At 37.7% G+C, this 27,707-nt stretch overlaps 2 protein-coding genes across 3 annotated transcripts in view; both read left to right on the forward strand.

Annotated features, from left to right (window-relative positions):
* LOC133516430 (homer protein homolog 2) overlaps nt 1-12,168 on the forward strand; it is a 37,089-nt gene extending 24,921 nt beyond the window's left edge. For both annotated transcript variants that reach the window (XM_061849364.1, XM_061849363.1), the window contains exons 7-11: nt 3,873-4,039; nt 5,018-5,133; nt 5,756-5,872; nt 6,096-6,191; nt 6,373-12,168. In XM_061849364.1, coding sequence (XP_061705348.1) covers nt 3,873-4,039; nt 5,018-5,133; nt 5,756-5,872; nt 6,096-6,137 — 442 coding nt within the window. In that variant the 3' untranslated portion in view covers nt 6,138-6,191; nt 6,373-12,168. The remainder of the gene's footprint in view (nt 1-3,872; nt 4,040-5,017; nt 5,134-5,755; nt 5,873-6,095; nt 6,192-6,372) is intronic.
* Nucleotides 12,169-17,337: 5,169 nt separating this feature from the next.
* Nucleotides 17,338-27,707, forward strand: part of LOC133516432 (uncharacterized) — a 211,959-nt gene continuing 201,589 nt past the window's right edge. Inside the window, exon 1 of the mRNA XM_061849366.1 lies at nt 17,338-17,475. The gene's annotated coding sequence lies outside the window, so the exon portion shown is untranslated. The remainder of the gene's footprint in view (nt 17,476-27,707) is intronic.

Genomic DNA, 27,707 nt, shown 5'->3' on the forward strand with positions numbered 1-27,707 from the left:
CGATTACAAAGATATACTGGAAAACTCATTTCTACCAACTGCCAACGTTGTTTATCCGAATGAACACATTACATTCATGCAAGATAATAGCTCCGTGCATAATGCTAGGTTAGTACAAGCATGGATTCATGAAAACAGAGATGTGTTGACTAGAATCAAAATGCCGGCTAAGAGCCCCGACCTCAATCCCATCGAGAACTTGTGGGGAAAAATGGTCCAAGAATGGGACGAAAGCCGCTGTCGCACAAAGGAAAACTTAAGACTTCATGCTTACAACGTGTGGGAGTCGTTTATAGGCCGCACTACCTGCGAGAATCTAGTCGATTCGATGAGAAGAAGGCTGCAACCGGTACTTAATGCAGAAGGAGGTTACACCCAATATTAACTTTTGTTACCCATGTAGTAGTGTTTATGATTTTATTATTATATTTCAAACTAAGGTATATTTTCGTTTTATTAGGTACTCTCTTTTATTTTCACTACTCTTAATATTCCTAATGATATCATTCTATGAAAATAAATAGGATCATGGACTTATTTGCCGTACATTTAGCCCTTAACCATATTTTATTAGTTTACGAACTGAAAATGAGAAGGCACTTGTCCCACCGCACACGGTTAGCGAGATGCGAGCAGCGAGCAGCGTAAAGCTAATGTGTTCTGATAGCATTTTCGATTTGCCTATAAGAGGGTGTTCGATTGCGGCGGGCGTACATTCGCTTCACGACCAAGGTTGCGGCCCTGCACAAATCCGCACGCAAGACGCATGTGTTCAGCGGTATTAAAAGGAATTAAAATTATCATTGTTATGTAAACTAGATCCCAACAAAAACATAAATGTGTACAAAAAGGCCATATCTGAAAGAGTCACTGAGTCCGGGCGACTCATGCATGCCGCACGTTTCGCACAATAAGAGTAAGATAAGGACGCCATTAGTATCACGATGACGTCACGCTCTACCTCAGGCAGTGTATGTATACACCCTACATCCAGCAATCTCTTTTTAGTTTTGACATTGACAAAACCGAATGGTGGTTGTGTTGAAAATGTATTCGAGCGTAGTAGTACCTACGTTAAAGAATTTTAAATCATATGCCAAGTGACTTAAGGTATATTTTCCCTAAATGTTCAGATGTTTATGATCACCCTGTCTGTGCAGATAACTTTGACGAGTTGTGTGTTCAGATATTATTGTCTCGTTGTGTGGTCAGATTTAATTGAAAAACCACTGCTCATATATTTATGGCGAATTGGATGTTCAGATGTTATTGACCTCATTTACTGTAAAGAATTTATTGAAATTTATTGCTGCTCAGAAATATTTGAGTACCTCGGCCGCTCCGATATATCTGATGGCGACTGTAAGTATCACCAATATTGTATCTGCAGTCGGCTATCATAGGGCTTAGGCAGGCAGGTATATATCCGGGAACTTTATACACACGTGAAATGGTGATCTTGTGTTTAGGTTTGGATTTTTTCAGATACTTATATGACTAAAGGACTTTCACCTCTAGGAGTCGTCGACTTTTCCTGTACTCGAAACCGTAATTCTAGACCAAAAAAAGTACGACAGATACGTCACTGTCAAAACTGTCTATGTCACTTACCTATGTCATTGACAAGTACACATTTCAGGTTTCGCCAACCTTTTTTCTAATATACTTCTTTATATTGGCCAATATCATTGATGAAAAAGGTTTAAATGTCAAAAAAAAAAATACCGCTTTTGTCGCCGACTGCACTTTGTTTTCGACAGTCAACTTACATCGAGACAATTCTAACGAACCTAAACACGATAAGGTTGCGTTGTTATACTACAGAGTATTCCTAGATTAGACTAGTCATTTAAGTCTCACTCGAACAAAACTTAACAAAAACTCAAAGAAAAACGTAATCACCACGGAGCATAAAGAACATTCTAACACCATCACAACAGACGTCAGATGTCGAGTGAGATTGACAAACCATAGCGTCACCAGCCGGTAGCCGATAAAAATGGCGGTGATAACCATCCATGAAGTCAGCCAGACACTTTTATTATTCTGCGATTTTGTCTATTAGCTAGATGTATGTAATATAATAAATTACATCTGAGTTCGTTCTTAACTTATTTGTAAATTATTGCACCAAATGTTATGAATACCCGAAGTGTTATAAGTATAATAACAGCTTTGAAACCAAAAATCACGGATGTTAAAGTTTTTATTAGAGCGTCTTGTATTTATGTAAAAATAAGTAAATAAAATTACGTCTTAAATTATAGAATTAAAATTACTAATAAATAAATTATCTTAGCGTGTTTTTTTGTAAGAAAGGAACATACTAGTACAAAAATTTTATTGCAGTGGCAATATTTTTGTAACTTTTTGTAAATTAACTATAGTGTCCAATTTTACTACAAGAATGGAAAAATTATGAAAGTATGTAACTCTAATTGCATACTGCATAGGGCCCTATCACACACATATCACTTGCGCAACGAACGATCTAAATCGGATCGGGAAACGATCCGATGTTCACGTCCATCACTAAACGTAAGCTATAGTGTAAAGCGGATCGCTTATGCTGTCGAGATCCTCAATTCTAGTATGCTAATTGACGTAAGATATTAGTCTCTCTCTCACTCTTACACTTCTTCGCAGAGTGCGTTAGATTACAACCATTTTGTGCAATGAGGATATTTATCGTCTGTCACCAACAACATCCATTAATAAATTCACTTGTGGTTTATTATCGAATTACCTTTCTTTCCTCAAAGTGACGCAGCGACACAAGGTAATAACATACCACGAAGGACATCAAACATCCAGGACTTACCTTCGTGTATAAATACCTTAAGGTTAAGTAAAAGGAACCTAATCGCGTATAATTATGTTTAAAGTATGTACCCCCTGACACCCCTCCTGAATCAACCTCGAGACCATTAACGCATAGTCACGTCCAAAACGGCGGGAGGGAAGTAAATTAAATATAATTACGCGATTTGGGCCCGTTTACCTAAAATAACGCGTAAAAATCTCGAAAAATATAAAATAGGGCGCAATTAAATTAAATTCTGAAATCATTACACACACTTGTGCAAAAATATTTCCAAACCTACCGGTAAGCATTAAACAATATTTCCAATTACACAAAGTTATGATCCCGCTGTTCGCATAATTAGTGGCTCGTTACGTTGGGAGCAACCAGTGCGGATCACCAAGATCTCTAATCTTCTCAGTTACTTTACAAAACTCTTACTTCCCTTATTTCAGCAACACAAGTTTGAACTCTATTCTGCACACGTTAAAGTCACAATCTGAACAATAAGACCCAGTATGATGTTAGCTAGTGTGATGTGCTATGGCTCAATCGATGAAATAGATCTTACATATCTTAATTGCTGTAGGCTTATGTTTTATTAGCGAAACGCATGAAGCTTCCGAGAGGCCTGCGTGTGTTTCATTGTGGATTATGTAACAAGGTACGATTGAAAGACGGATTGAATCTGGAGTTTCTTAGTGTAGGCGGTCATGGGTTCTAATTCTAACACTAAATTTATCAGTTTATTGTTGCCTGTATGTATTTCTTCCGTATACAAACTGTTGGACGGCCGGACGGTTCCAAACATATAATATTTCGGTAAAATCATCCCAGTTGGGGAACTGATATAAGTACTGACTGCACTGAGTGTAACCATGCTAGATTTATACGTCAGGGCACAAGTATTAAAAGGATAATTTTCGAAATCAAATATTCATTCGGAGAGTTCTTCTTTATTCTATTTAACTGGTGTGTTTTTTATTTGCCTTAGGAGTATAACAAAAGTTAAATTTTTACTATTTCTTGGCTAGTACATCTTTGATGAACGTTCATATTTCTTGCACAGCTCAGCGAACGCCAAAAAATGGGAGGTCGAACTTGCGACACTGAAGAGTAACAACCTGCGCCTAACAGCCGCCCTTCAGGAGAGCACCGCCAACGTGGACGAGTGGAAGAGACAGCTGCACCAGTACCGAGAGGAGGTGGCTCGCGCCAGACACTTTGCTGGGAAAGGTAAGCCACAACCTCCCCCCACGACCCCTGCAGGAGGCCCCGACAACGTGGACGAGTGGATGAGACATCTGCACCAGTACCGGGAGGAGTTGGCCCGCGCCAGACACTTTGTTGGGAAAGGTGAGCTACAACCTCCCCCTACGGCCCCTGAAGGAGGAGCCGTCAACGTGGACAAGTGGAAGAGACATCTGCACCAGTACCGGGAGGAGGTGGCCCGCGCCAGACACTTTGCTGGGAAAGGTGAGCCACAACCTCCCCGCACGGCCCCTGAAGGAGGCGCCGTCAACGTGGACGAGTGGAAGAGACATCTTCACCAGTACCGGGAGGAGGTGGCCCGCGCCAGACACTTTGCTGGGAAAGGTGAGCCACAACCTCCCCCCACGGCCCCTGAAGGAGGAGCCGTCAATGTGGACGAGTAGAACATCTTCACCAGTATCGGGAGAAGGTGGCCCGAGCCAGACAGTTTACTGGGAAAGGTCAGCCACAGCTTCTCCCCACGGCCCCTGCAGGAGGCGCCACCAATGTAGACGAGTGGAAGAGACAACTGCACCAGTACCGAGAAGAGGTGGCCCGAGCCAGTCACCTTTCTGAGAAATTAGTCTAATGATGACTCTACATTTGGACAAAATCTCCCAAGAATTCAGAAACTTGTTACAACGATACTCGTAGGGAGTGATTGCGCTGCCCATGTCCAACGACGCTGTGGCAGAAAGGTTCTCTAGTGACAGCTTTATACCAGGAAACACAGCTTTGAAAGGCAGCCATCAAAGTGGACCGATGATATATGATCTGGTCATAATCACGTATTTCCTACATCTCGTTGATTTAACAACCACCTTGAGATTGTTCAAAGAGTTGGCGAGTTATTTTTTTAGTAGATTTGTTTCCAGTGACAAATCCGGCATTAGAATTCGCTTGATGTAAGTTTTGTAGTAATGTAAAAAAAGTTAAATTTAACACATAATGCGGTCGTTCCAGGCAACGACGCGAGCGAAGCTGAGCAGTTGCGTCAGCGCGTAGCACAGCTGGAGGCGGAGCTGGCTCAGAAGAACGAGGAACTTGCACAGTTCACCAAGTCACGGAAGAGTGAACAGGTACTGTACTATAAGATCAGCAAAATCACAAATCGATCAGAAACATTTTTCGAACACCACGCTACGTCACGTAATGTACGGTCAGCTAACGGTACGGTACGGTAAGACTGTGTGCAGATCATTTTGACTATCTCCTCCGCTTAGCTACTTCTGCTGTTGGCTATAATCGGTTTTAGAAGTATTAGAACAAATTAAATTATTTTCAGAAAATATTTTAATTTGTTTTTATTTCAATGCATATACTTGGAAAAATTCGACCAATGCTGCCGTGACCTCGGTAGCCGAGTGGCTCAGGCACCTGGATACCGAATATACTCTTAACGGAACCCCTCTATTTTTGTTACACCTTGTAACCACCTAATAAAAATATATAAAAGTGGAAAAGTGGATTCCGCTATCATCATTTTATGATCAAAACTATGTATTATAGGTAAAAAACTTAAGTAAGTTACCTGTTGTATGTAGTTGTTCGAATAGACAATACATGTTTAAAAGACACACACAAACAAAACAAATGTCTATTCACAAACAAAACAAATGTCTATTCGAACACGTCACAACTAGATACAACAGGTGACTTACTTAAGTTTTTTACCTATACCAGTATTGATCGATATTTCAGGACGCCGAAGCGAAACTAGCTCAGAGTCAGCTGGAACTTGCCTTAGCCGCCCAGGACGGACAGCGGCAGGTCATCCAGGCGCTCAACGACCAGCTGGCCCGGCAGCTCGAGGAACTGGTATGTCGGAAGGAATTCTTATCCTGTTGTTTTTATTAGTAGTTTAATCTTTGCTACATCGTCATCGTCCCGTCTACTAATTCATAATTAGTAGTTTCATCGCTTGGTGTGGTGAAAAATATTGTTTCACTCGGAGGCAAAGTTTGTTTAACCCTCGTGCCTTGAAACCCTCGCAACGCTCAAAATCGCCCCTTGTAAAACAAATAACTATTTTTCCTTTCAGTCGACGATCCACCGCGAGATTAACACGGCGCTGCAAACATGAGACGCGGCCTCCATTCAGCCGCCTCCTATATACGCGTCCGTTGTCAAGCCACCGGTAAGTATCGATGAAACGGATGAAAATAAACAGTATGTCAGAAAATAAAAAGTACGCTGGACAGTAAGCTCTTCCATCTACAGTGGATGGAAGTCAACAAAGTCGGATTCCAAGGAATAGTTTTTGTAAGGTATATTTTTTCATAATCCTTACTTACACATGTGTATAATCTGTGGCGCAGGACCGGCGGCTGCCGCTGCTGCTGCGCGCGCGCGAGCGCGAGGGGGAGGAGCCGAGCTACGTCACGGTGAAGACGAACAAATGAACAGCGTTCTCGGTATTTCGCAAGGTGCACGAATTCTTTTAATTTCCTACTTCTAATCTACATTATCATTTCGTGAGGTGGTCTCAGTGTTCGCGGTCTGATCTGCGACTGGATTGAGGGCGCTTGTACAGTCACGTCTAAAAATATCGATACGGACAAAGTGCCAAAAATATGTATAAGTACACGACCTTATTGTCCATATATTAAGGAAGTGTATACATATTTTTGGCACTTTGTCCGTATCGATATTTTCAGACGTGGCTGTACCGGTCGACCGGGAAACCATACACCTGTGAAGTCTGTAACATGTGCGTACGTGTGCGTCGATCCCCATTTCCATGCAGATCGATATTTTGAAAATGCGTGTATTATGGGCGTCCGCCGCGGTCATCTTTGGCATATAGTCAGAAAGTACTAACGGCTAAAGTGTTCAGCTTTTATTCTTATTTTAGCTCGGATTTTAAATAAAATGCAGGAAAAATAAGTGAACGTTTAATAATATGTCCTACAGTTTCTGTGGTTAGCATATGTTAAATTTATTTGAGCCAAAAATATATTGCTTCCTGACGAGGTCACGAGATGAGCTGAGAAAAACGTATTTTTTTCTTGTCACTTACATATAAAAATTAATTTAATAAAAAATGTAGACTGTTGCAACATTGAGATCACTAAACATTGTATTTTAACGTCACTTTTTAGTTTTAGATCATGACATCCGCGCATCACAAATGCCACTGCATAATCTCATTTTTATCACTACATAATGTTTCACAAATAAATGTCAAATTTCAACCATAACTTGCTTATCGAATTGTATGGATAGATGTAAAAGCTGTCATTCCATAACCAACCAAATTGCACATGCACTGTATTGGCATTAACTGTTATTTCAACACATGTCTTATTGTTTGACATGAAAGCCAGTATGCTAAAAAACTTTAAATTATTATATAATTAAAGACAACTTTCACTATTATTGGAGAGGATGCTCTGTTTTTCGTCAACATGTTCTCGAATAATAAAATAGTCATTTCGTATTTAAAATATAAATAAGATCGAACGAGAAATCTATAATTTCTCTGGCCTAAATCATTTCGTGTAATATTTACGTAGACTTATTCTTTTCCTCTAATATATGACATCATCTCTCTAGCACTGTATTGCATTGAATCCAATTCTTATTGACTTTACAAGTCACAATGCCAACTGATATTATGCCATCTAAGAAATATAACTAATTATTTAAAATGAGTGGAGATAAAATATTGCGTGACAGCTATCTCATACCAGATAACGCTCTTAAGTTCTTCAATATTAGAAGAAATAGTAGTTAAGTTAATAATTTTCAGAATTATCTCTTGCGCATTTTATTGCATTTCAGAACACCTCAGGTATATTTGATTAGCCTCGATATGTAGTCATTTTAGCACCTTATCACTGAAGCATTTGGGTGAATGGACCAACCACAAACCTGCGGCTGCACGGTCGCATTTTTATCACTTGTCACTATGCCTGTCACATTCTAACAAGTATGTAAGTGCGAAAGTGACAGGAATAATGACAAGTGATAAAAATGCTACGTCCGCTGCTGTGACAAATCGCTAAAATTACTAGTTACTTTTGAGGCTGACTGTGCTTGAGTGCGTGGTGTTATATATAAATTCTTTATAATACATTGCAAATGAAACTACGCAATGAAATTTATTACATAAATTAAGACATGTATAAGTTCTTTTTAATATAAAGACATGTCGTCTTGTACATACGTTGTAAATCGTGTTATCGATCAAATGCCAAAAACTTTTATTAATTTTAAAATACTAATGTATATTTTTAAACGGTAGTATGATAAGTTTGTTTTTAACTGTTCGCATGGTGAAATACCGAACTAGAAATGATGTTTTAATGTACCCCTATTCGGAATCTACGTCTGAAGGAAGGCAGGCTGTGTCGTGTCCTAGAGTATGTGTATATTGAATAATTCTGTAATTGATATTAAATTAACATTAGTCGAGATCCCACCATTGCGTTGCCAACGACACTCCAAAACGCAAAGTAAATTATAAAATTAATATATAAAAGTAATTCCTTATAACGTGACATAGAGGCAGTGTTTTCATACATACTCAATAAACTAGAAGTTATATTACCCTCTAACGTATTACGAAATTATTAAGTATTACTTATAGATAAACTTGAAGGTCTTCTGTAGGGCTATGGTCGGCTTTTTATCATTTGTCACCATGCCTGTCACGCTGTAACAAGTATGTAAGCGCGAATGTGACGGGCATAGTGACTAGTGATAAAAATGGAACCATGCTGCCGCTACTGTACTGTAGTGTTCTAAATCTTGACAACAATTTCGTCATTTTTTTTTATTTACAATTTCGTTGATTTCTAAAGGAATGAAAATGACTAAACCACCGCTTGATAATGAGAATATTACATTGAGAATATATAGCAACATAATTGCACGTGAGGATTTCGAATCAGTATATTTTTATGAAAACACTGGCTCATATTCTCGTTTTAATAAAATTTTAAAAACAATGAAAATAATTAAAAGCTTTGACTAAAATTTAAAAAGCGAAACATAAAATTAATAAGATATTACATAGTTATAAGAGTAGTGTAATGTTTACCAAAATTATTTCCTATTAATTATAAACATAATGATCTGTAAGAATGCGTAAGCATTCAAACTATGCATTTCTTTTACTCGTATATTTTATTTGCTCTACAGTATTTAACTATCTCTTGAATAATTAATAAACTAGTATTTTAATGTGGTAATTTTGTCGAATAATGTAGGCGATGTTAATTTTAATCCTCGTATTATTAAAAATGTAGATCATTTTTATGCTATCGAAGTAAAATTAAAAAAAAAGCAAGTATCATGATTCTGATTGCAAAAATTATCAAAAATTATATTAATTTTAGTTTCTCGATCTTTGAATAGAAAGTTAATAAAAAAGTTCGACCTACATTTTTCGTCAAAATACCTTTAAATATATCCGGTATAAGATGATTATTTGTCCAAATATACAATTCCAATCCTAGTATTAAGGTTCGGATATCCGTCTAGCGTTCCCCGAGACTCACCTAGAAACACTTTGATTTTGCTTACGTTTCAAAACCCTGTATTGCATAGAGATCCCTTAGCGAATTAGTGAACTTTTGACAGATAATAGTTGTCTGTAATGCGCGTCAAAACTATTGACCGCTGTATTCGCTGTTAAAAATCATTACTACACATTTGAAAGACGGTTTGAAAATGATCCACGGTATATGTTTGGCGTCAGGCGCGTCAGCCCGTAGCTCACGGGGATGAGATGCTTATTAGGTGTTAAATTATTCTGTGATCATCAGCATAACACAGGGACTAGAATAACTGTCTGTCAAACCTAAATCTGGCGCAAGAGAGTATTACCTGCCTCTCTCGCACAGTACTAATTAGAAAGAAATGGCTGGCTTATCTCACGCGCGACTTTAATCGTTATAGCCCCTCAGTAGTTAATAAGTGCTCGGATAACTGTGAGTAATGATTTTTGACATGTATTGCTAACAATATTTTTATGTTTTATTTTATTGATTAAATAGAATCAGTATTTTAAGCAAGGCTGGCTTATTATTTTCGTTTATTTTTAAAATTATTTTATATTTTAATGCAGATGAATATTCTCTGTCAAACCTCTATGAAAATATTAAAAAACAAAATGATATCATTGAAAAAGGCTGAGGACACAATTTTTAAGATATACAATGTTTCTAAACAGGGTAATTTCATTTACTGTTGTGTAATTTTGAATAGTGACGTTGTTATTCGATTTTTACTCTTGTCTATTGAATAACAAGACGCATTCTCGTAGAAACACTTCGTTGGCTAACGTTAAAAAACGAGAGTTTTTCTAAGTGCTTGCAAAACACGTATTGTAAAAATACGCGATTTTACTCTGTGTAGCTAAACGTATAAAAATGTAATCGAAATTTTAGTATTAACGCTATTTCATTATTTCTTTCCGCAGTTGTTATTATTATTAAAAATAGATTTAATTGAATATTAATGATATTATTTCATAGGTAAATTAATACTTAGTTTTAGGTAAAAATATAAGTGTTTTATAGTGACTCACTATTTATTTGTACATGTAAATCTGTTTATCACATAATATAGATAGTCTAACGTAGCCCGAATGATCTGTTGGTATTGAGAAGTGTAATTAGCGGTAGGAGTAAAGTAAGTGTTATTTTCAACATTCGTAAACAAAATGTTAAGTGTGGTTGCAATATGTATAGATACATTATCATAGAACAGTTATAATGAAATAGAACAAATGTATACTATTGATTTCCTATAGGCAAAATAAATCTCAAATTAAAATAGAACGGAAAGAAGAATTAAAATAGCGAAATGACAAGCAATTAATGGAGACGGCTCGCATGTACCCACCGACTTGAACTGGAGTGCCAATTTGTATAATGTAATCCAATTTATGTATGTTTCACACCGCTTCAACGATACTAGTCTTCATCACATAACTTATAAATAAATTTGTATGCTGAATATTTGACTTATTATGTATTCCAGCACTTCTAATAGCATTATTTAAACGATTAACTTTTTAGTATAACTTCAGATCAGACAGTGTTCGAATATGGTATAAGAATACTGATTACAGTGTTGTAATGTACATTAGAACGCTGTTTTTATTGAGAGACGTATGCATGCTTGCATTCTACCGCTGTTATTTTTCGATCGTAGATAAAGTTGTATACAGCGTCCCATAACTAGGTCTTAAAATTCCAGGGTCTGTTATTAAAAAATCGGGTACGTCTCGTTTCATAATTTCCACCCTTGGATTCCAGAACTTGTTATATGACTGTTGCATAATACTATAAGTGAACTAGTGTCGTCAGCGGTCCGCGAGCCGTCTTCGTTGTGCGCCCCTACCTGTTGTATTCACGACATAGGATATTATAAATTAATTATTGTTTTAGGCTGCGCTGCGTTTGTTCCTTTTAAGTCATATTTACAGTAAGCATTTTGTAATACTAATATTTATTTGTTTCGTTTAAGTTTTGTATACTTCGGACGTTGCAATCGCGTACCTATTCGCAATATATGAAATTGTAGTCCGGATAGGTTTAAATATGGATATAGATATATGCTTTTAAATTCCCGTGAGTTTCTGAACATATTTAAATTATTTGAAACGGGTTACTCACGTAATTTTAGTCTGTATATGGTATATCGCTCGTGCAATAAAATGGATCTGCAGGCCTATAAAGGGTATTATGCAATGATAAATGGTAGGTTTTAATACGATATTGTAACGGCAAGAACTCGCTCTAAATAATTGTCTTATAAAAAAATTAAAAATGGGTTTCGAAGTCTACCTCCGATTCTCCGGGTCACCTTACTAGTGCTTTTCAATTGATTTTTAGCTAATTCACCCAAGGTTGTCAATCCAATTAAAAAATAAACTAATTTTAATATTGTTTTTAAATATAACTTCATGAGTACACGCAGGATAGAACTATAATAAAAGACATAAAAAATGAATGAATTTGAGTTATTGGTCGCAGAATGGAGTCCCTGATCAACAAACGCAGCGAAGCCTACGTATGTGTACGTAATATCTTCCATTAGATTCGTAGTCGCTGTGAGCTACCGTATGCATTACAATAAATATATAAATATCGATTTAAATATGTAAAGTATTTTATTTATTTTCCTTAACCCTTTGAATTCCACGCTTATTAAGTATAACTGGCCATTGTAAACCTTATTGGAATGTACGAAGGTTAATTTTGAACTGACACCTTTGCGCGTCTGATTAACCCTTTGAGCGTTATTGGCACGTGGGCGGATGTCGGAGGATCTTGTAGACCACGAGCCAGGGACAGACTTCCATGACTAATCGCCTCCCGGGCGACAACTCGTATAGTGCGTTACCGTTTTATGATAGTGATAATAAAATCAAATCATGAAACTTTGCATGTAGCATTCCATCAGGCGTTAAAGAGATTACGCATTACGCATACTTTGCAGACATAAAAGGTAAGGCGCGTATTTTTTACATGTTCATGTGACCAGCTGATAGTCTTTCCATCGCGATACAACCGGCCGACGGTTTTTTTTATTTAAAATAGCATCTAAACTATCATCTGACACTATCAATCGGGACGTAATGACTGATTTTGTTTTCTTTTACATGTACATGTCGTCAACTACCGTGGGCCTCCCGCGAAAACCGAATTTCGCAAATTGCGAGGATCTTTCTCTTTTACTCTCACTAAGACGTAATTAGAGTGACAGAGAAATATGCCCGCAATAGACTAACTTCGATTTTCGCGGTTGTAGCCCCGGTCTTTCCACCGCGATACAACCTGCTAACTATTTTTTTAAATTCATGATAGCATCTAAACTATCATCTGACAAAGTATCAGCCAGGAGGCCATGACTGACGATGTATGCTCCTGGCCCGCGGTCTATTGAGGGATTCTGAGACAAACAAAATCATTGATAACAACGCCACCTTTGGACTGTATTGGGAACTATGCACTTTATTGAATGCGTATTGATTATCGATATTATTGGCAAGCCATCTAGGTTTCGAGTAAATACATACGAAATCGTATAGATGGCGCTGTTAACAATATAAGTAAGTAAGTAAATAAATATTCTTTATTGCACCAACAATTATACATTTTACATACATGTAAAACTACAAATGAATTTTAAAGGAAAATAGAACCAGGTAACAACAGGCACCAGGCAACAGGCAACTATGATCACGGCAAAGAGCATATAATCACTACACAATGTCTATAATAGACGTCAACATGGAAATACTTTATAGGGAGCGAGCATGAACTGTAGGAGGCAGGACAGCCGTCAGATTTTTGGCGCGAGGCGTAAATGTAATGTTCATTGTTCCGATGTAGCCCACAAGATGGCAGAACCTACTATGCACAAGAAAACACGTGACGTGAAAATGTACATGTTTATGGTTCCGATTCAGGCCACAAGATGGCAGACCCTCCAACGCGCACGGTCCCTACTCCCTATCCCCTATGATATATTTAAAAAAAAACAAGTAAAAATATGCCATACACGCTCCGAAAATAAAGCGCTTGGATTGTGACAATTGTTAAAATTATCATTAGTTTCGCCATAGAGAAATAAGTAAGCACGGTATTGTATTCTTTGCGGCTCACAGAGTTTTCTTACCAAAATGCTTATAATTTTCGTAGTCGACATCGAGCGTCAAGTAGCGGATTTATCAGTGCTGCTACTTGATGATAGATGTCGCGACGAACGAAAAGTCTAATGTTCAACAATTTTCAGCCAATATTATAACCGGGTTAACCGGAACTCTATTTTCAACTTCCAGCTTGTAGTATTAGCTGTAAATTGTTGAGCAATACACTTTTCGTCAGTCGCGACACTCATGACATTTATGTGTCAAGTAGCGGTACTGATAAATCCGCTACTTGACGCTAGATGTCGACTACGACAATAAACTCTTGTATGGAGTGAGCAGTATGCTTACTTTAGTATTTTATGCAACAGTTGTATAAGAAGGGTCAAAAAAGGCGAGTGGCGTGAGTTACAATGTGAGCCGGAGCCGAAGGCGTAGGCGAAAATTGTAAAGGAATACGCCACGAGAATTTTTTGACCTACTTATACAACGTTGCATACAATATTTTTCCTACGAGTCAACAAAAATAAATCTTAATTTAGGTAAACAAATTACAGCAAAAGTATATAGCCAAGACGCGCGAGCGTACCTTGTTACGCGCCCGGCCCGCCCCGGGCCGCGGCCGGCCGGTCGGCGACACCTCCTCGTAACTCATGAGGCCCTGGTACTTGCTACTTGCTAAATTAATTTTTTGGACAGTTTTTTCTCAATTTTGGCCACCGTAGCCTACGGAGACTAACAAGCAACGCTAAGCGGTCTTCCTAGTCTATGGGTGTTGCTATATTACGGGTATCACATGCGTGTTTCTGATTTATGAAGTAATTATTTTTACTATGCAACCAAATGAATATTTTGCAAGTTGGCAGCAATGCACTTAGTTTAAAACTGTATTCGTTTTGGTTTTGTTAGGTTGGTAGCCATTAATCGCAGTAACGTTATAGCTTATAAAAGCACAAGAGCTTTTATGAGGAATAGACAATATAGACTTTTCTTGAAACCTTTTATGTATGTTCTTATATTCGTGTTAATGAATGCATAAATGACAGATAACAGTAGAGGAGTAGGAAAATTTCTTAATGGTTTCGCCCAAGCAAGCGAGTGTACGTGGTGTCATATAATTAAATGCTGAATGCGTACGTTTTGTACTATAATGCTGTCTGGTGTAATGCGGACATCCGAAATACACTAACTGTAATGCGTTCAAGCCATCTATTTCTGATCATGTAAAGTCATAAATCCGAATAAGCTTCTGAAGATGCCTTGAGGATTTAAAAAAATAAACCATGATAAGTATATACTTTATGAATTAACTCCATACATAATGCGTCCATGCAATTTTGCAGCTCGCTGCACTTACCTAGACACAGACCAAGATAAGTTGGCAGCGATTTTGATAGCCCACCCCGCGCAAGTGTTAAGTAAACGTCATAATTTCATAGAAGTTGTCGTTTAAAATAACACTTGCACTGTCTGGATTGCCAAAATCGCTGCCAACTTATCTTGGCCCGACTCTAATTATGTGCGCTTGTATATGTAGTGCTAACTTGCCCCATAAACTATGGGATGGATAATTATCAATTCTAAAATATTAATAAAAGGCAAAATACGAAAACAACAAAGTATACTTACACCCGCTATAAAAGTGTTTTAGCTCCACCGGATGCCGGATTTTAAATAGACATTTAAATTTATGGTCAGGGATGGGCAAGGATTTTTACTTAACCATAGTACGTTTCCTTATCCTACAGCACCTTGCGTGATCCAGGAGTCGTAAACAACCGGTTGTCAACTCATTAGTGTAAGTGGTTGCCACGGCTTATTTTCCGCCAAATAAGAACGTAAGTACTCCTAAGAAAATTGGTAGTTATGCTCTTTTTGAATGGAAAGGAAGAAATTTGTGGGCTGGATGAAAAAGGGGAATTTAATGGGTTTTGTTTCCTTGACGGAATTATGAAGGTTTATAAACACGGGGTGAATCACGTTAAATTAAGGTATGTTGAGTTATGTTTCAGTGTTGCAAGGAATCGTTATACAGAATGGCCCAGAAAGTCAAACGAAATTTATATTCTGCGATTTTTAGGGTTCCGTAGCCAAATGGCAAAAAACGGAACCCTTATAGATTCGTCATGTCCGTCTGTCTGTCCGATTATGTCACTGCCACTTTTTTCCGAAACTATAAGAACTATACTGTTCAAACTTGGTAAGTAGATGTATTCTATGAACCGCATTAAGATTTTTACACAAAAATAGAAAAAAAAAAACAATATATTTTGGGGGTTCCCCATACTTAGAACTGAAACTCAAAAAATATTTTTTCATCAAACCCATACGTGTAGGGTATCTATGGATAGGTCTTTAAAAATGATATTGAGGTTTCTAATATCATTTTTTTCTAAACTGAATAGTTTGCACGAGAGACACTTCCAAAGTGGTAAAATGTGTGACCCCCCGTAACTTCTAAAATAACAGAATGAAAAATCTAAAAAAAATATATGATATACATTGCCATGCAAACTTCCACCAAAAATTGGTTTAAACGAGATCTAGTAAGCAGTTTTTTTGTAATACGTCATAAAACTTTAAAAAAATGTTTTTTTCATCAAACCCATACGTGTGGGGTATCTATGGATAGGTCTTCACTTCTAAACTGAATAGTTTGCGCGAGAGACACTTCAAAGTGAAAAAAATTGTGTCCCCCCCCTGTAACTTCTAAAATAACAGAATGAAAAATCTAGAAAAAATATATGATATACATTGCCATGCAAACTTCCACCGAAAATTGGTTTGAACGAGATCTAGTAAGTAGTTTTTTTTAATACGTCATAAATGGTACGGAACCCTTCATGGGCGAGTCCGACTCGCACTTGGCCGCTTTTTTAGTAGATAGATTCGTAAATATTGTCTAATTTAGAGTGAACTTACGGGTGTTTTCTTATGTCAATGTTTAGAAGAATACTCAATAGTATTGTTTGTTTTTTTGCCTCGCTTGTTTATAAATGAATTGTTATATTATAATCCCTATACGCCGAAATAAAGTTAGCTATAAAAAAACTCACTTGTTTTTTGAGTAATTAGGTGTCTACTTACTTAAAAATGTTTGTTCTTCATAAGGGTCGCCGTGTCTGGTTATTACGTGGTATGGAGAATTAAATATTTAAGTAGTCTATTTTTGGAACACCATGTTAACGAACCTTCTTATGATGTCAAATTTAAAGTTTAAGAAAAAGTTTTAAATAGATCAGGTATTATAGAAGGTATCTACTCGTAGTAACTTTCAAAAATTGTTCCTAATAGTTACCTAGTAGCTTCGTTCGAGTTCGACTTGTAGTGCTTTAAAAATATTCTGCTTATCATACATGCCATTCACTTAATTTTTCAAAGTTAGTCCAGCTTTGTTTGGTACTAATATTGTTTTCCACTTTTATTCCTTTTGGTCAACAGTCAACACTTGCAGGCATCCCTGACTTTTCGCTCTACTTATCTACAGTTAATTAATAGGTTTCAGATTTATATTCCTGGTATTATTTTGCTATTTATATTAAAAATAGGTTAGATGGGATGGCTTAAACAACGGCTGGGAACTCAAATAAGCCTGACAGCTCGTTCCCATCGATTTCCCAAAGCGCATGTCTGCTTTCCCGCCATTTCGCCAGTACCGCACCGCCCGGCGATCGTCGCGCGCGGATCCCGTGCCAAAATTAAAAAAAATAAAATTAAAAACATTTGAATTAAACCTGTATGGTTGCGCGTTTGTTTGTTAATATTTTTTAGCCAGTGTTTTCACAGACTTGTTTTAGGATTACGCTTCAATTTGGTACGTTTGATTGAAGTATTATTCTAGCTATTAGTTTTAAGTAAATAACTCTGTGATATAGTGTATTGAAGTAATATTGGAAATACGGTATCTTTAAAATATTACTGGGAAACATTTTTAGCATGAACGGCTACCAAGTTAAAAGCAAGCAAACTCTTTTTAATGAGACCAAGGCATTGTCTCCAAACAGCCTAAGGGTTTTTCTTGTAGGTTGACACGAATTTCGCTGAACAATGGATGTCAAATTAGTGGCCTATGATATTGCAAAAAAATTCTTAATATCACAGGCCACCCGAAAGATATTTATGATTTTCAAAAAGGTTTTAAAATATTAATTGTTAGAATGAGGATTCGTTTTATTTAAAATGAGGCATCTATCTGGTTTAATACTAAACCTAGCATGTACCCATATAGTAAACATGATTAAGTTGGGGAAACTGTTAAAAAAAACTGTGAGAATACAAAGAAATATTTCTGCAACCGCAGAGAGAAACCATAAATGTAGCGAACTTTAAACCATGAATCTCTAACCAAAATCTTCATAGTTCAAATCTGCTTTTTTAGTTCTTCGTCCTTCTCTTTGCCTTGTGCCGTTATCTGGGCTCAGCCCTCCTCGTTCGAAGGCGCCAGGTTTTTCTGTTGTGGGTTGTCTGCGTGTTGATCTGCGCCCGCTCCATGTCCTTGGTAACGAAGGTCTACCACGTGGTAAGCGGCCTCCCTTTGCCGTTCTTTTTTTCTGGAATGGCCAAGGCCTTTTTGACCGCATACTCTTCGTCGCGTCTCATAACATGCCCGAATCTTCTCATACGGCTTTCAGTAATTTTTTCTGCAATGGGAGCGACCTTGAAAGAGCCTCGTACATATTCATTTCGGATTCTGTCCAGACTCCCGCTGCTTACCTCAGCATCTTCATCTCATTGGTGTGCATCTTTTTTGGATGTTTCTTGTTGATCTCCCTGCACTCGCAGCCATACATTAATGCCGGTTGTGCTGCTGTTTTTTAGACGCGCCGTTTTAGTCGATCTGGTCGTCACAAAGCACCCCGGTTAGGGTCCTCCATCTTGATACTGTGGGGAACATCTGCGTCTATGTTGGCATCGGCTGTTAGGACCCGAGGTACTTAACTGATGAACTTTAGGTACCCGTTGTCCTTCAATGACGATGTCTGTGCTTGAAAGTGGCTGTTCACAGAAGCTGCATTGTAAGTATTCGGTTTTGGATCGACTGATTGTCCTGAATCGCTCGTCTCCATTGCTGGAGCATTTAGCTTGTTGGCGTGCTTATCGATGAGCACAATGTCGTCTGCGTAGAGCATTGTTCACGGGGGAGAAGACTGGATATATTTAGTGAGGTAATCCATAGTCCGGTTAAGCTTCTAACTTAAGCTGCTGATGCTACCATACATGTCATGTACTAGTGATATATAGTCTTCGGGTATTTGCTCTGACCTCATGCCTGCCAAACCAAGTTGCGTGGAACCCTGTCGAAGGCGTTTTCGAGGTCTGGGAACACACAGAGTAACTTTTCCCTATTACGCCGGTGTTTTTCCATGAGGACTTTTATGGTCTGGTTCGCATCTGTTGTTGCTTTCCCTGGCGCAAAACCAAATTGTTTAATAGATATGGAAACATGTATTTTAATTTTCATTATATTAATATTATTGATTCTTATAGGCACTTAAGTAGCGTGATATAACTTAGTTACAAGGTTACAACTCAAAATGACAAAACGTCGCGACAGGCGACCACGACCCATAATTTTTGACAGCTAGATCTATTCGATCGTCTACAGTTAACATATTCACTTCCAGGGCCCTCCTAGTGGGCGCTCGTAAGTTTTGCTTTGATTCCAGTCAACCCACTAGTGCTACGCCAAAGAACCCACCTAGCGGGCTCACATTACCACGTTTAGCAGGGTTGACACTTGACACCAGGAAAGAAGTTTTAATTACGAAATCCACTCGGAATTATAAGTATATACGTTTAACAACCTAATAGTAGGTAGGTATTTCGAAAACTTTCGGATTTGCTTCCAATAACTACCTTACGTTATTTATGGTTACATTAAAATTGCTTTGTACGTACAACACATAGTGGCGATACAGAGAAATAATAAAATAAAAGTAACAGAAGATGTTTGATTTTGAAACTTGACACAGCCCTGGCGCCCGCTTAGTGGGCGCGCGGCGCACACTACTGTGTTGATCGTAATAGAGTACATTACGATATAGCCTCGCCAAACCCGCCTAACGAGCAAATGTTGATAGCGTATGATTTTTGAATTACTGTCACAGAATAAATAATAGTACTAGTGCTGTTTTATTTTTTGTCTGGCATTGAATATGTTAGCTGACCATTCGACTGCAAAAAAATAGGCAGCGTTCCATGCCTAAAGGGTCCATGCTCCTTGTGCCTGCTCATGTGCAATTGAAAATCGAGTGGCCACTAGAATGAGTAGAATATAAATGCCTATGAAAATAGTAAAAACAACAATTTTATTTTCTCATAATTATTTATTTATTTTAAGGAGTACCAAGAGCTATAAAAACATTATGCAGATTTAGGCAACAATATAAAGCCAATTACAGGTACTCACAGATAGAAATGGAATAACAATATAACAAACTTTGCGCGCAAGTTCACACAATGTACTTAATAACTAAAAAATGTAATGTAATTATTAACTGTTCCTACATGTACATAAAAATACGCCGGACCCTCTAGGTATGGAACGTTACATATAAGGTTCACCAATGGTCAGTTAAAAATGTAGCTGCATGTTGTAGTTATACTCTGGCACACCCATTGTAAGGGGAAAAAGGTGGCTTTAAAAAACGTAGGCGCAAAGGGTAGACCTACCATAGAAAGTTTGAATTACGCGACTTTTTCTACTGACAAGGAGGGTATGTTTGCGTATAGCTGGATAAATAGTTGTCGCTTTGTCGCATTTCTTGTTTCAGCTAGGACAATACCAAAGACTGGGCACCTACTTATGTTAAATTATTATTGTAACGATCTATTTTGTTTCTATTATCTAACATTTAGAAAAATAAGTGTCCATTGTATTGTTTATTGCCTACTAATAAGGAGTAAATGGGTCTGTATTTTATTTGAATAGGTTTAATATGCAATAAAATGAAAAGTAATCCTTGAAACTCTTGCACATGGCATACCACACAGATCCAAATAGTGAGTATCTAAGTTGAACGAACCCATTTTACACTCGACGTACCTAAAAAGTGTATGGATATTTTTTCTTATACCAGTATAAGTACATTTGAACTAGTAATATTGTATAGAAATATTGAAATAACATTTCTGTAGAACATGTAGGTACAAACGTTGCTAATGTTTTCAGTATAATAACATTATCCCATCAGCTTTTGTCCTAACTTGGTCTAATATTAAGACGCAAGCCGGGCGGCCAGATTGCAAGTTATTTCTGACGGAGTTTACAATTATGCTATCTGGGCCTTCACGTTAGTCTCAGATACTCATGTATAACATATAGACCCGGAGATCCGTAACAAATATAAGTAGATTGAGATCATTTTATTCTGGTCGAGTAGAGAAGACTCGCCTGCTTTGCTCGTTAAGAATACATAATGGGAGTGAAGAGCAAAGAGTTTAAGTGTTGAGTTTGGGTACTTTATAGCTTCTGAACAATATGACGTTGTTAAAATCTCTGCTTGTGTTTGAAGATTATAAATAAAGATGGTATACTTAAATGAGCGAACATACATACTTTAAAACATTTAGGTAATTTACACGCATAGGGCTTTATGTATTTAATAAATTGTACTTTTTTACTTCAATTGCGTCGAAACCGTGTCCCAGATGAGACGCTTAGGTATATCTGAACTTTATCTCGAGAATTTTGTTAGGTACTTATTGATTAAACTATGTATGAAATAGGTCTATTATATGTACGTACACGTAGGATTTATTATTGCTCTACAATGAGTCTACATCATTGTCTATTGGACGCTAGATGTTCAAACACATGCAACTTCAAGTTTATTCTACCTCACAGTAGTCGCTTCTTGCCACGTTAGAGGAGCCTGAGGGCCTACTGCGAAAATCGAAATTACGTTATCTGCTCCTCTATCATTAACTAGGCAAATAACGGTTTTCGTGGTAGATACTCTGGAGTTCACTCGGCATATAAGGCTTAAAGGCCATAAGGCTCGCACTAAAAAGTTATTAGTTAGTAGAAGTTATAGATTAAGATCTCTTTTAGAGCTAAGCTTCTAACTCTACAAGCCCTAACTTCACAAACTCTACACCTTAGTCGAAAATATATATTGGCCGTTTTCTACCGTGCCCGTAGATACTCGTATATCAGAAGTTTTTCGTTTTCAACGCCCGCATTTTTACAGTTTAAATGGGTAAAAGCATTAAAAACAAAGCGGAGGCCGGCGGTAAAAGTGATCGGTTGAACAGCTTCGGACGGGCACCAACTGGCTCATGTAAATCGGATTGGGCCTCGGCGCCAGTTTTAAGCCCAGAGTTCGGCTCTGGATTAAACGTTTAGAGCCGCTTTACTTTTTGTTTGGAAATTGGATCGAGTGATAGAAAGTGGTTAAAGCTCGAAAGCTTTAATGGTCCGTTATAGATAAGTATTAACACATTCACCGCTGAGCTACGGTCGGAGCGCTACGTCGTAGCCGATAACATATTTCCCGGTATGTAGAGGAAATGCTTCGTAGAGGTAAAACGACAACATGTGATTGGCGCTGGCACGTGTGGTATTCTGCACTTTGTTTTTGCATTTCAGTTTGATTTTTTTCATAGATTCGGTTTTGTGGGATAGTTTGTACCCTGCAATGTCTACTCTACCTACTGATATTTATTCCTAATGTGGTACTCGTTGTTTAATCACTCTCCTGCAAGCATATGTACAGTGCGGAAATTTAATATGATCGAATACCTCTAACAAGGAAAGCTCATTTATATAAGCATTCGATCATATTAAATTTCCGCACTGTACATGTATTTAAGTATGCACTAACTAAAAAATCTAACAAATTTTAGTTCAGAATTGAGCTAGACTCAATTATTTACACTATTTTAATGCCAATTGGGTTTTATCGAAACTTGCGGTTACTATGTATATGCGTGGGTGGCATTGTACTCGGTACACTAGCTGAATTTCCCTTTATATCTAGATAAACTTGAAATCTGGATACATGTAGGGGAAGGCAGGGCTAGAAGTTAGGATTTTTATAAAATACAAAATTGACGTATGAAAACAATGTGATTAGATTGTAGCTTGCGCTATTTTAACGAATGGTTATTTGCGTTTCTGAAAAGTGATAGTGTTTGTTCATCGTTAAATAGTTAACTTACCAGATAAAGGACCATGGGCAAATTTGTATGGGCATTGTCCCCACCCACCAACAGAAACGAAACATGTCTCATTCAATAGGTCTTGGCAACCTGATGATTTGTTACTATGACGAGGATCGCCCTATGCATGGGGTTTTCTTGGAAAACTGTATTTTCTTTTTATATATTTTTCGCTCATTTGATTGAAAGTTGCAGGCAGAGGGTTATATAAACATTATGTTACTGGCAATAATAAACAAACTATGTGTCTTAAAAAAAAAAAAAACAAAAGTTCGCTTAGAGCTGTGTGAGAGAATGGACGAAGATCGGAACGTAAAAAGAGCGTACCTGGGTCGCCTAGCAGGAGGACGTCCTATCGGACGCCCTAGGTATCGCTGGAGCGACATGGTGGAGGCGGATCTGCGCGAGCTTCGAGTCGACAATTGGCGAGAGGTCGCACAGGACCGAGAAAAGTGGCGCTGTCTTGTGTCGGAGGCCAAGTCTCATTTTGGGTCGCTGAGCCAACGGAGTAGTAGTAGTAGTAGTAGAGCTGTATACCAACTATTGTAACTCTCTTTTTACCATAATATATAAAAACAAAATACAGTTTTCTAAGAAAACCCCATACATAGGGCGATCCTCGTCATAGTAACAAATCATCAGATTGCCAAGATCTATTGAATGAGACATATTTTGTTTCTGTTGGTGGGTGGGGACATTTCTGCCCATGGTCCTTTCTATGAGATCGGTGGGAATTGGGAAAGGAATAATTAACCCCGCTATGGGGCAGTTGTTCCGACCATCATAAATTAAAATCTCGGTTCCCAAACGCTAAAAGAGCGTTTTGCAATTCATCGAAATTCGAAATACGTGATTATTTTTTGTGGACTATTTATTACCAGTTAATGAAATAAAATAACGTTAAAATATATAACCCAGTAAGTTGTGCGGTGACTTTAGTGTTTTTTTCCATAACTAATATTCTATCATAATGGAAACAACGGCTCCTGCAATGAGTATCGCTCCGTGGTTTGTTGTTGCGTTGTGTTGTTGTTTTTGGTTGCGTTGTTGCTATTCTTGGAACATCTTACCTCCGGCACTTTTAGCCCCGATCCTCCCCTGCAATTTTTTGTTTCTCCCACTAGCACAAAAAAACTAGTTCTATGTAGATTGCTTTTTCATAACCCGGTAACTAGTAGCAAATCGTGACGTTTCATATACGACATACCAGATAAGTACCACATTGTATTGTGTGTATCACATGACACGTGTCCAAAAGCATTACAAATCGTTCCGGCAACGGTTGGGCCATTTCTCCGGATAACGACGGTGATTTTCTTATCCCGTTGTTTACAAAAACAAATTAAATTTGACCCCTCAATCTTTAACAACTATTCTAACCCTGGGACCCAATATAAAGTGGTTCATTGTACGCTCGTGTGCGTTTGGTATTATTATGCCCTTATGTTATTTCGGTGTCGTGCAGATTTAATATAATGGCAACACTAGCTGGGTATGTGGTGCTAGATTTTCTTCTTATAGTTGGGAAGACCAATCTCTCAAAGTTGTGGTCTAGGTATTGATAGTTTTTCAGATTTCAGAGCTTACGAGGTGATTTTTCTACATTAATCGATGCCTATGGCTAATAGTGGCTCTCATTAGCCCGGTAATGAACCGTCTTTTGTTTTGTTTGCTAAATTTTATTTTATAATTTATCTTTCGGTCCACGACTTTACGATAAAAATAGTTTGATCACCAATGCACATTACATCGATGTTTTGAGGTGCTGTTGTGGGGGGTAGTGGAAACTCAGTCAGCTTTCGCAGCTATGCAAATAATGCAATCTGTATGTAAATAAAAATAGTGAGAATGACAGGAATTTATATTTCACTCTGAATATGGAAAGGGTGACTGGACTCCTGACTTTTACAAGGTTTTTATATAACGATGTTCATAAATGAATTGTCAATTTTGAAATTTGCAGCCTATTTTATTTGTTTGTCAATTATTTTTATTGTTTTTTGCTGGTTTTTAACGATAAACGTGGTTTGTAGTTCTACTAAACTAACTGAACTATGTAAACATGATCAGTACCCCTAGTGTAAATATTTTCGACAGCGAAACGTTACGTACGCGTTTGCGTTAAGTGTCATTTTGTATGAGATTTTTGACTTTCCAAAACGTCCCGCTTGGCGCGCTGTTCAAAAACCCATACAAAATGAGACTTAACGTAAACGCGTACGTCACGTTTCGCTATCGACTAAATTTACACTAGGGGCACTGGTGTTAATTATGAGTAAACCAATACTATATAGACAAGGGGTTCCCAATATTTTTCAGTTCGCGGCCCACTTGCAAGTTTAAAATGTAATCTTGGCGCCCTAATAAAGTTAGCTATTTGAAATAGATGTACCTACATGGCGAGGAGGATTGCCTCACGGCGCCCCTCTCTACGACGCACCAGGGCACTGCGGGCAGTTTGGGAACCCCTGCCATAGACTACAGAGTAAAATTAACTACTAAATATTGCGCAATGTGTATGTTCTATAAAGCTAATATGCACTCCTTAACATTTGCAACGTGGCTGCAACGATTAGGTATGGATTAGCCTAAATCATAATAAAATTATCAGGGTAAATTTTACTACTTTAGGCTTAAATCAGTTTATGGAATTGCAGCTTTAAAAAGAGCTGACGCGGAGGGATGCTGACGTTTTCTGCGATAGACTACAGTATGAGATTTTCCAAAAAAGGCGATACCATCAGGCGGCATAAAAAACTAGCATGGAAGGTTACTAGTAGGTATCTATGTAATAGCTAATGTAAGGTCCTTTTCAGACATTTTAATCTTCCCAAAACCTTCCTGGCCCTCCGCATGACAGCAAGACAAGTAAAGAAAGTACATGAAAGTATAAATTTAATTTGCAGTAGAGGCCCAAGTGGGCGTTTAATATTATTGGAAATGCATACCTATAGAAAAGAGCTTGAGATAAATATAACTGAGTCAAATGGCTTTCTGTCTAGCCTTTCGTATCTCCAGGGAACGCTAGGGTGGCTTGTATATTTTATAAGCTAGGAACGTAACATCTTCGACATTCCAAGTGGTTTCTATCTTTAGAACTGAGAAATGGGTACAATTACTTCGGAGAATGTTTGATGTGCTTTATTATAAATACCTACAAATAGACTTTGCAATGCATTGTATTTATATTTCTTGATAATAACGTGATAGTGAAGGATGAAAACGCAGGTGTAATGTGGCATTCGTATATAAGTACGAGAGAATGCTCAATTTGAATAGATTCCGGCTTCGCCCACTTTGTACTTAGTAAAAGTCATCTATTTCCGTTTATAAAGAATTTGTACAGTTCGTATAGGCCTCTACTGGCTCTGATACCTGTCTACCTCTAGTCTTTAATTAACATATTTATAAAGATCTATTTTTATACCTTATTGGTGTGTGGATTTCTGATTATGTCTCAGGTCTATGTGATGTAGTTTTAAGGGGCTATTAATTACCAGTTCGCCGGCCGATATCGGCCTGTCAGTTATCCTCAAAAGCTGATGATCGCGAATAACTGACAGGTCGATATCGTCCGGCGAACTGGTATTCAGTGGGCCCCTTTAGATACATCTATATGAGACGTTGCATCGTCGACTGCAGTAGATAATGCAATTATTGGTGCACTTTAATAATTAGGGGGGAGACCGGGAGAGTTAAAAAGGAAAATACTGGAAGTACTTTTTATAGCAGTGGTTTTCTGCATTTTTCCCTTAATTTGTCAACATGTTCAAGTCCTGTATTGTTTAATTTTTTAAATGGTCCACAACGTGTTTTTGACCAAATTGGAGTCACAAGCGCCGCTTATCAACAGGCTTGTATGCCACCGTCGTGGTTAAAAAAAAATACGGTCATTGGTCGCATCCAGGAGGCCGTATTGAGTGATTGATTACTGTAACAGGCTTTCATTCGCGAACGTTTTAATGCAATTAATATGTGAATGAGATGAGAGAAAGATATGAGACTGTAACATCGTTAACAAAAGGCTTTTATCAAGGCAGGTAATTGTTTTTCGTGTTCACGTAGTAGGTATACACAGAAAGTATATTGCTTGGGGCACGCGATCAGGGAAGCCTAAACCGTAACGCTATTTTGTATGATGATGTTCTTGACTACTTTTACATATAGGTATATAGCTATAAAATTGTATGGTCATATTGTGAATGAATTAATTCCTGAAGTGATCATGCAATTTTGCGAGACACAAATCTTTCGCGAAACCAAGAGATTTTTAATATTCAGCATAAATAATCGAGTAGTCTATCTGCAGATATTTAGAAGAGTCCGTCTCAGCTAATTTGTTGGCAAGTTTGGAAGTGTCAAATTCTTATTTAAAAAATAACGGTTACAGTGGCGCTGTCACACTTTATCCCACCCTAAGCTCTACACCAAGTCGGTGTAGAGCTTAGGGTGATATTCCACCTGTCCCATTTATTGGTCCAATGTGTATACTTTTGTTTCAGTTTTTGCTTAATGAGAGATTGAGACGCACTGCACATTGGACCAAGAAATTAGACAGACTTTAGCTGGATTGCAAATTACCCCGGAACAGCCAACAAGCTAGATTAAACAAGTTACTAAGTTTCGTAGTAAAAGCTCCAGCCTCATATAAGATTTCTTGCTAATTCCATTAAGATACCCCAGTCTCAAGGGAAATCGCGTTGCCATCCAACGCTCCATATTAGGAGTTTTTTCTAAAACTATTATTGTTCGAAAACCAACGTTATTGCAAAGCCTGAGTGATTATTTTTGTGTGAATATATCTAGTATTGTAATGAGAAATTGCAAAGGTTGTTGGTTCATATCAGATGTCTTTTTAAACGTCTGTGTAATGTAATGTTCTAT

The sequence above is a fragment of the Cydia pomonella genome, chromosome 3 (assembly GCF_033807575.1).
Source record: "Cydia pomonella isolate Wapato2018A chromosome 3, ilCydPomo1, whole genome shotgun sequence".
NCBI classification, from domain to species: domain Eukaryota; kingdom Metazoa; phylum Arthropoda; class Insecta; order Lepidoptera; family Tortricidae; genus Cydia; species Cydia pomonella.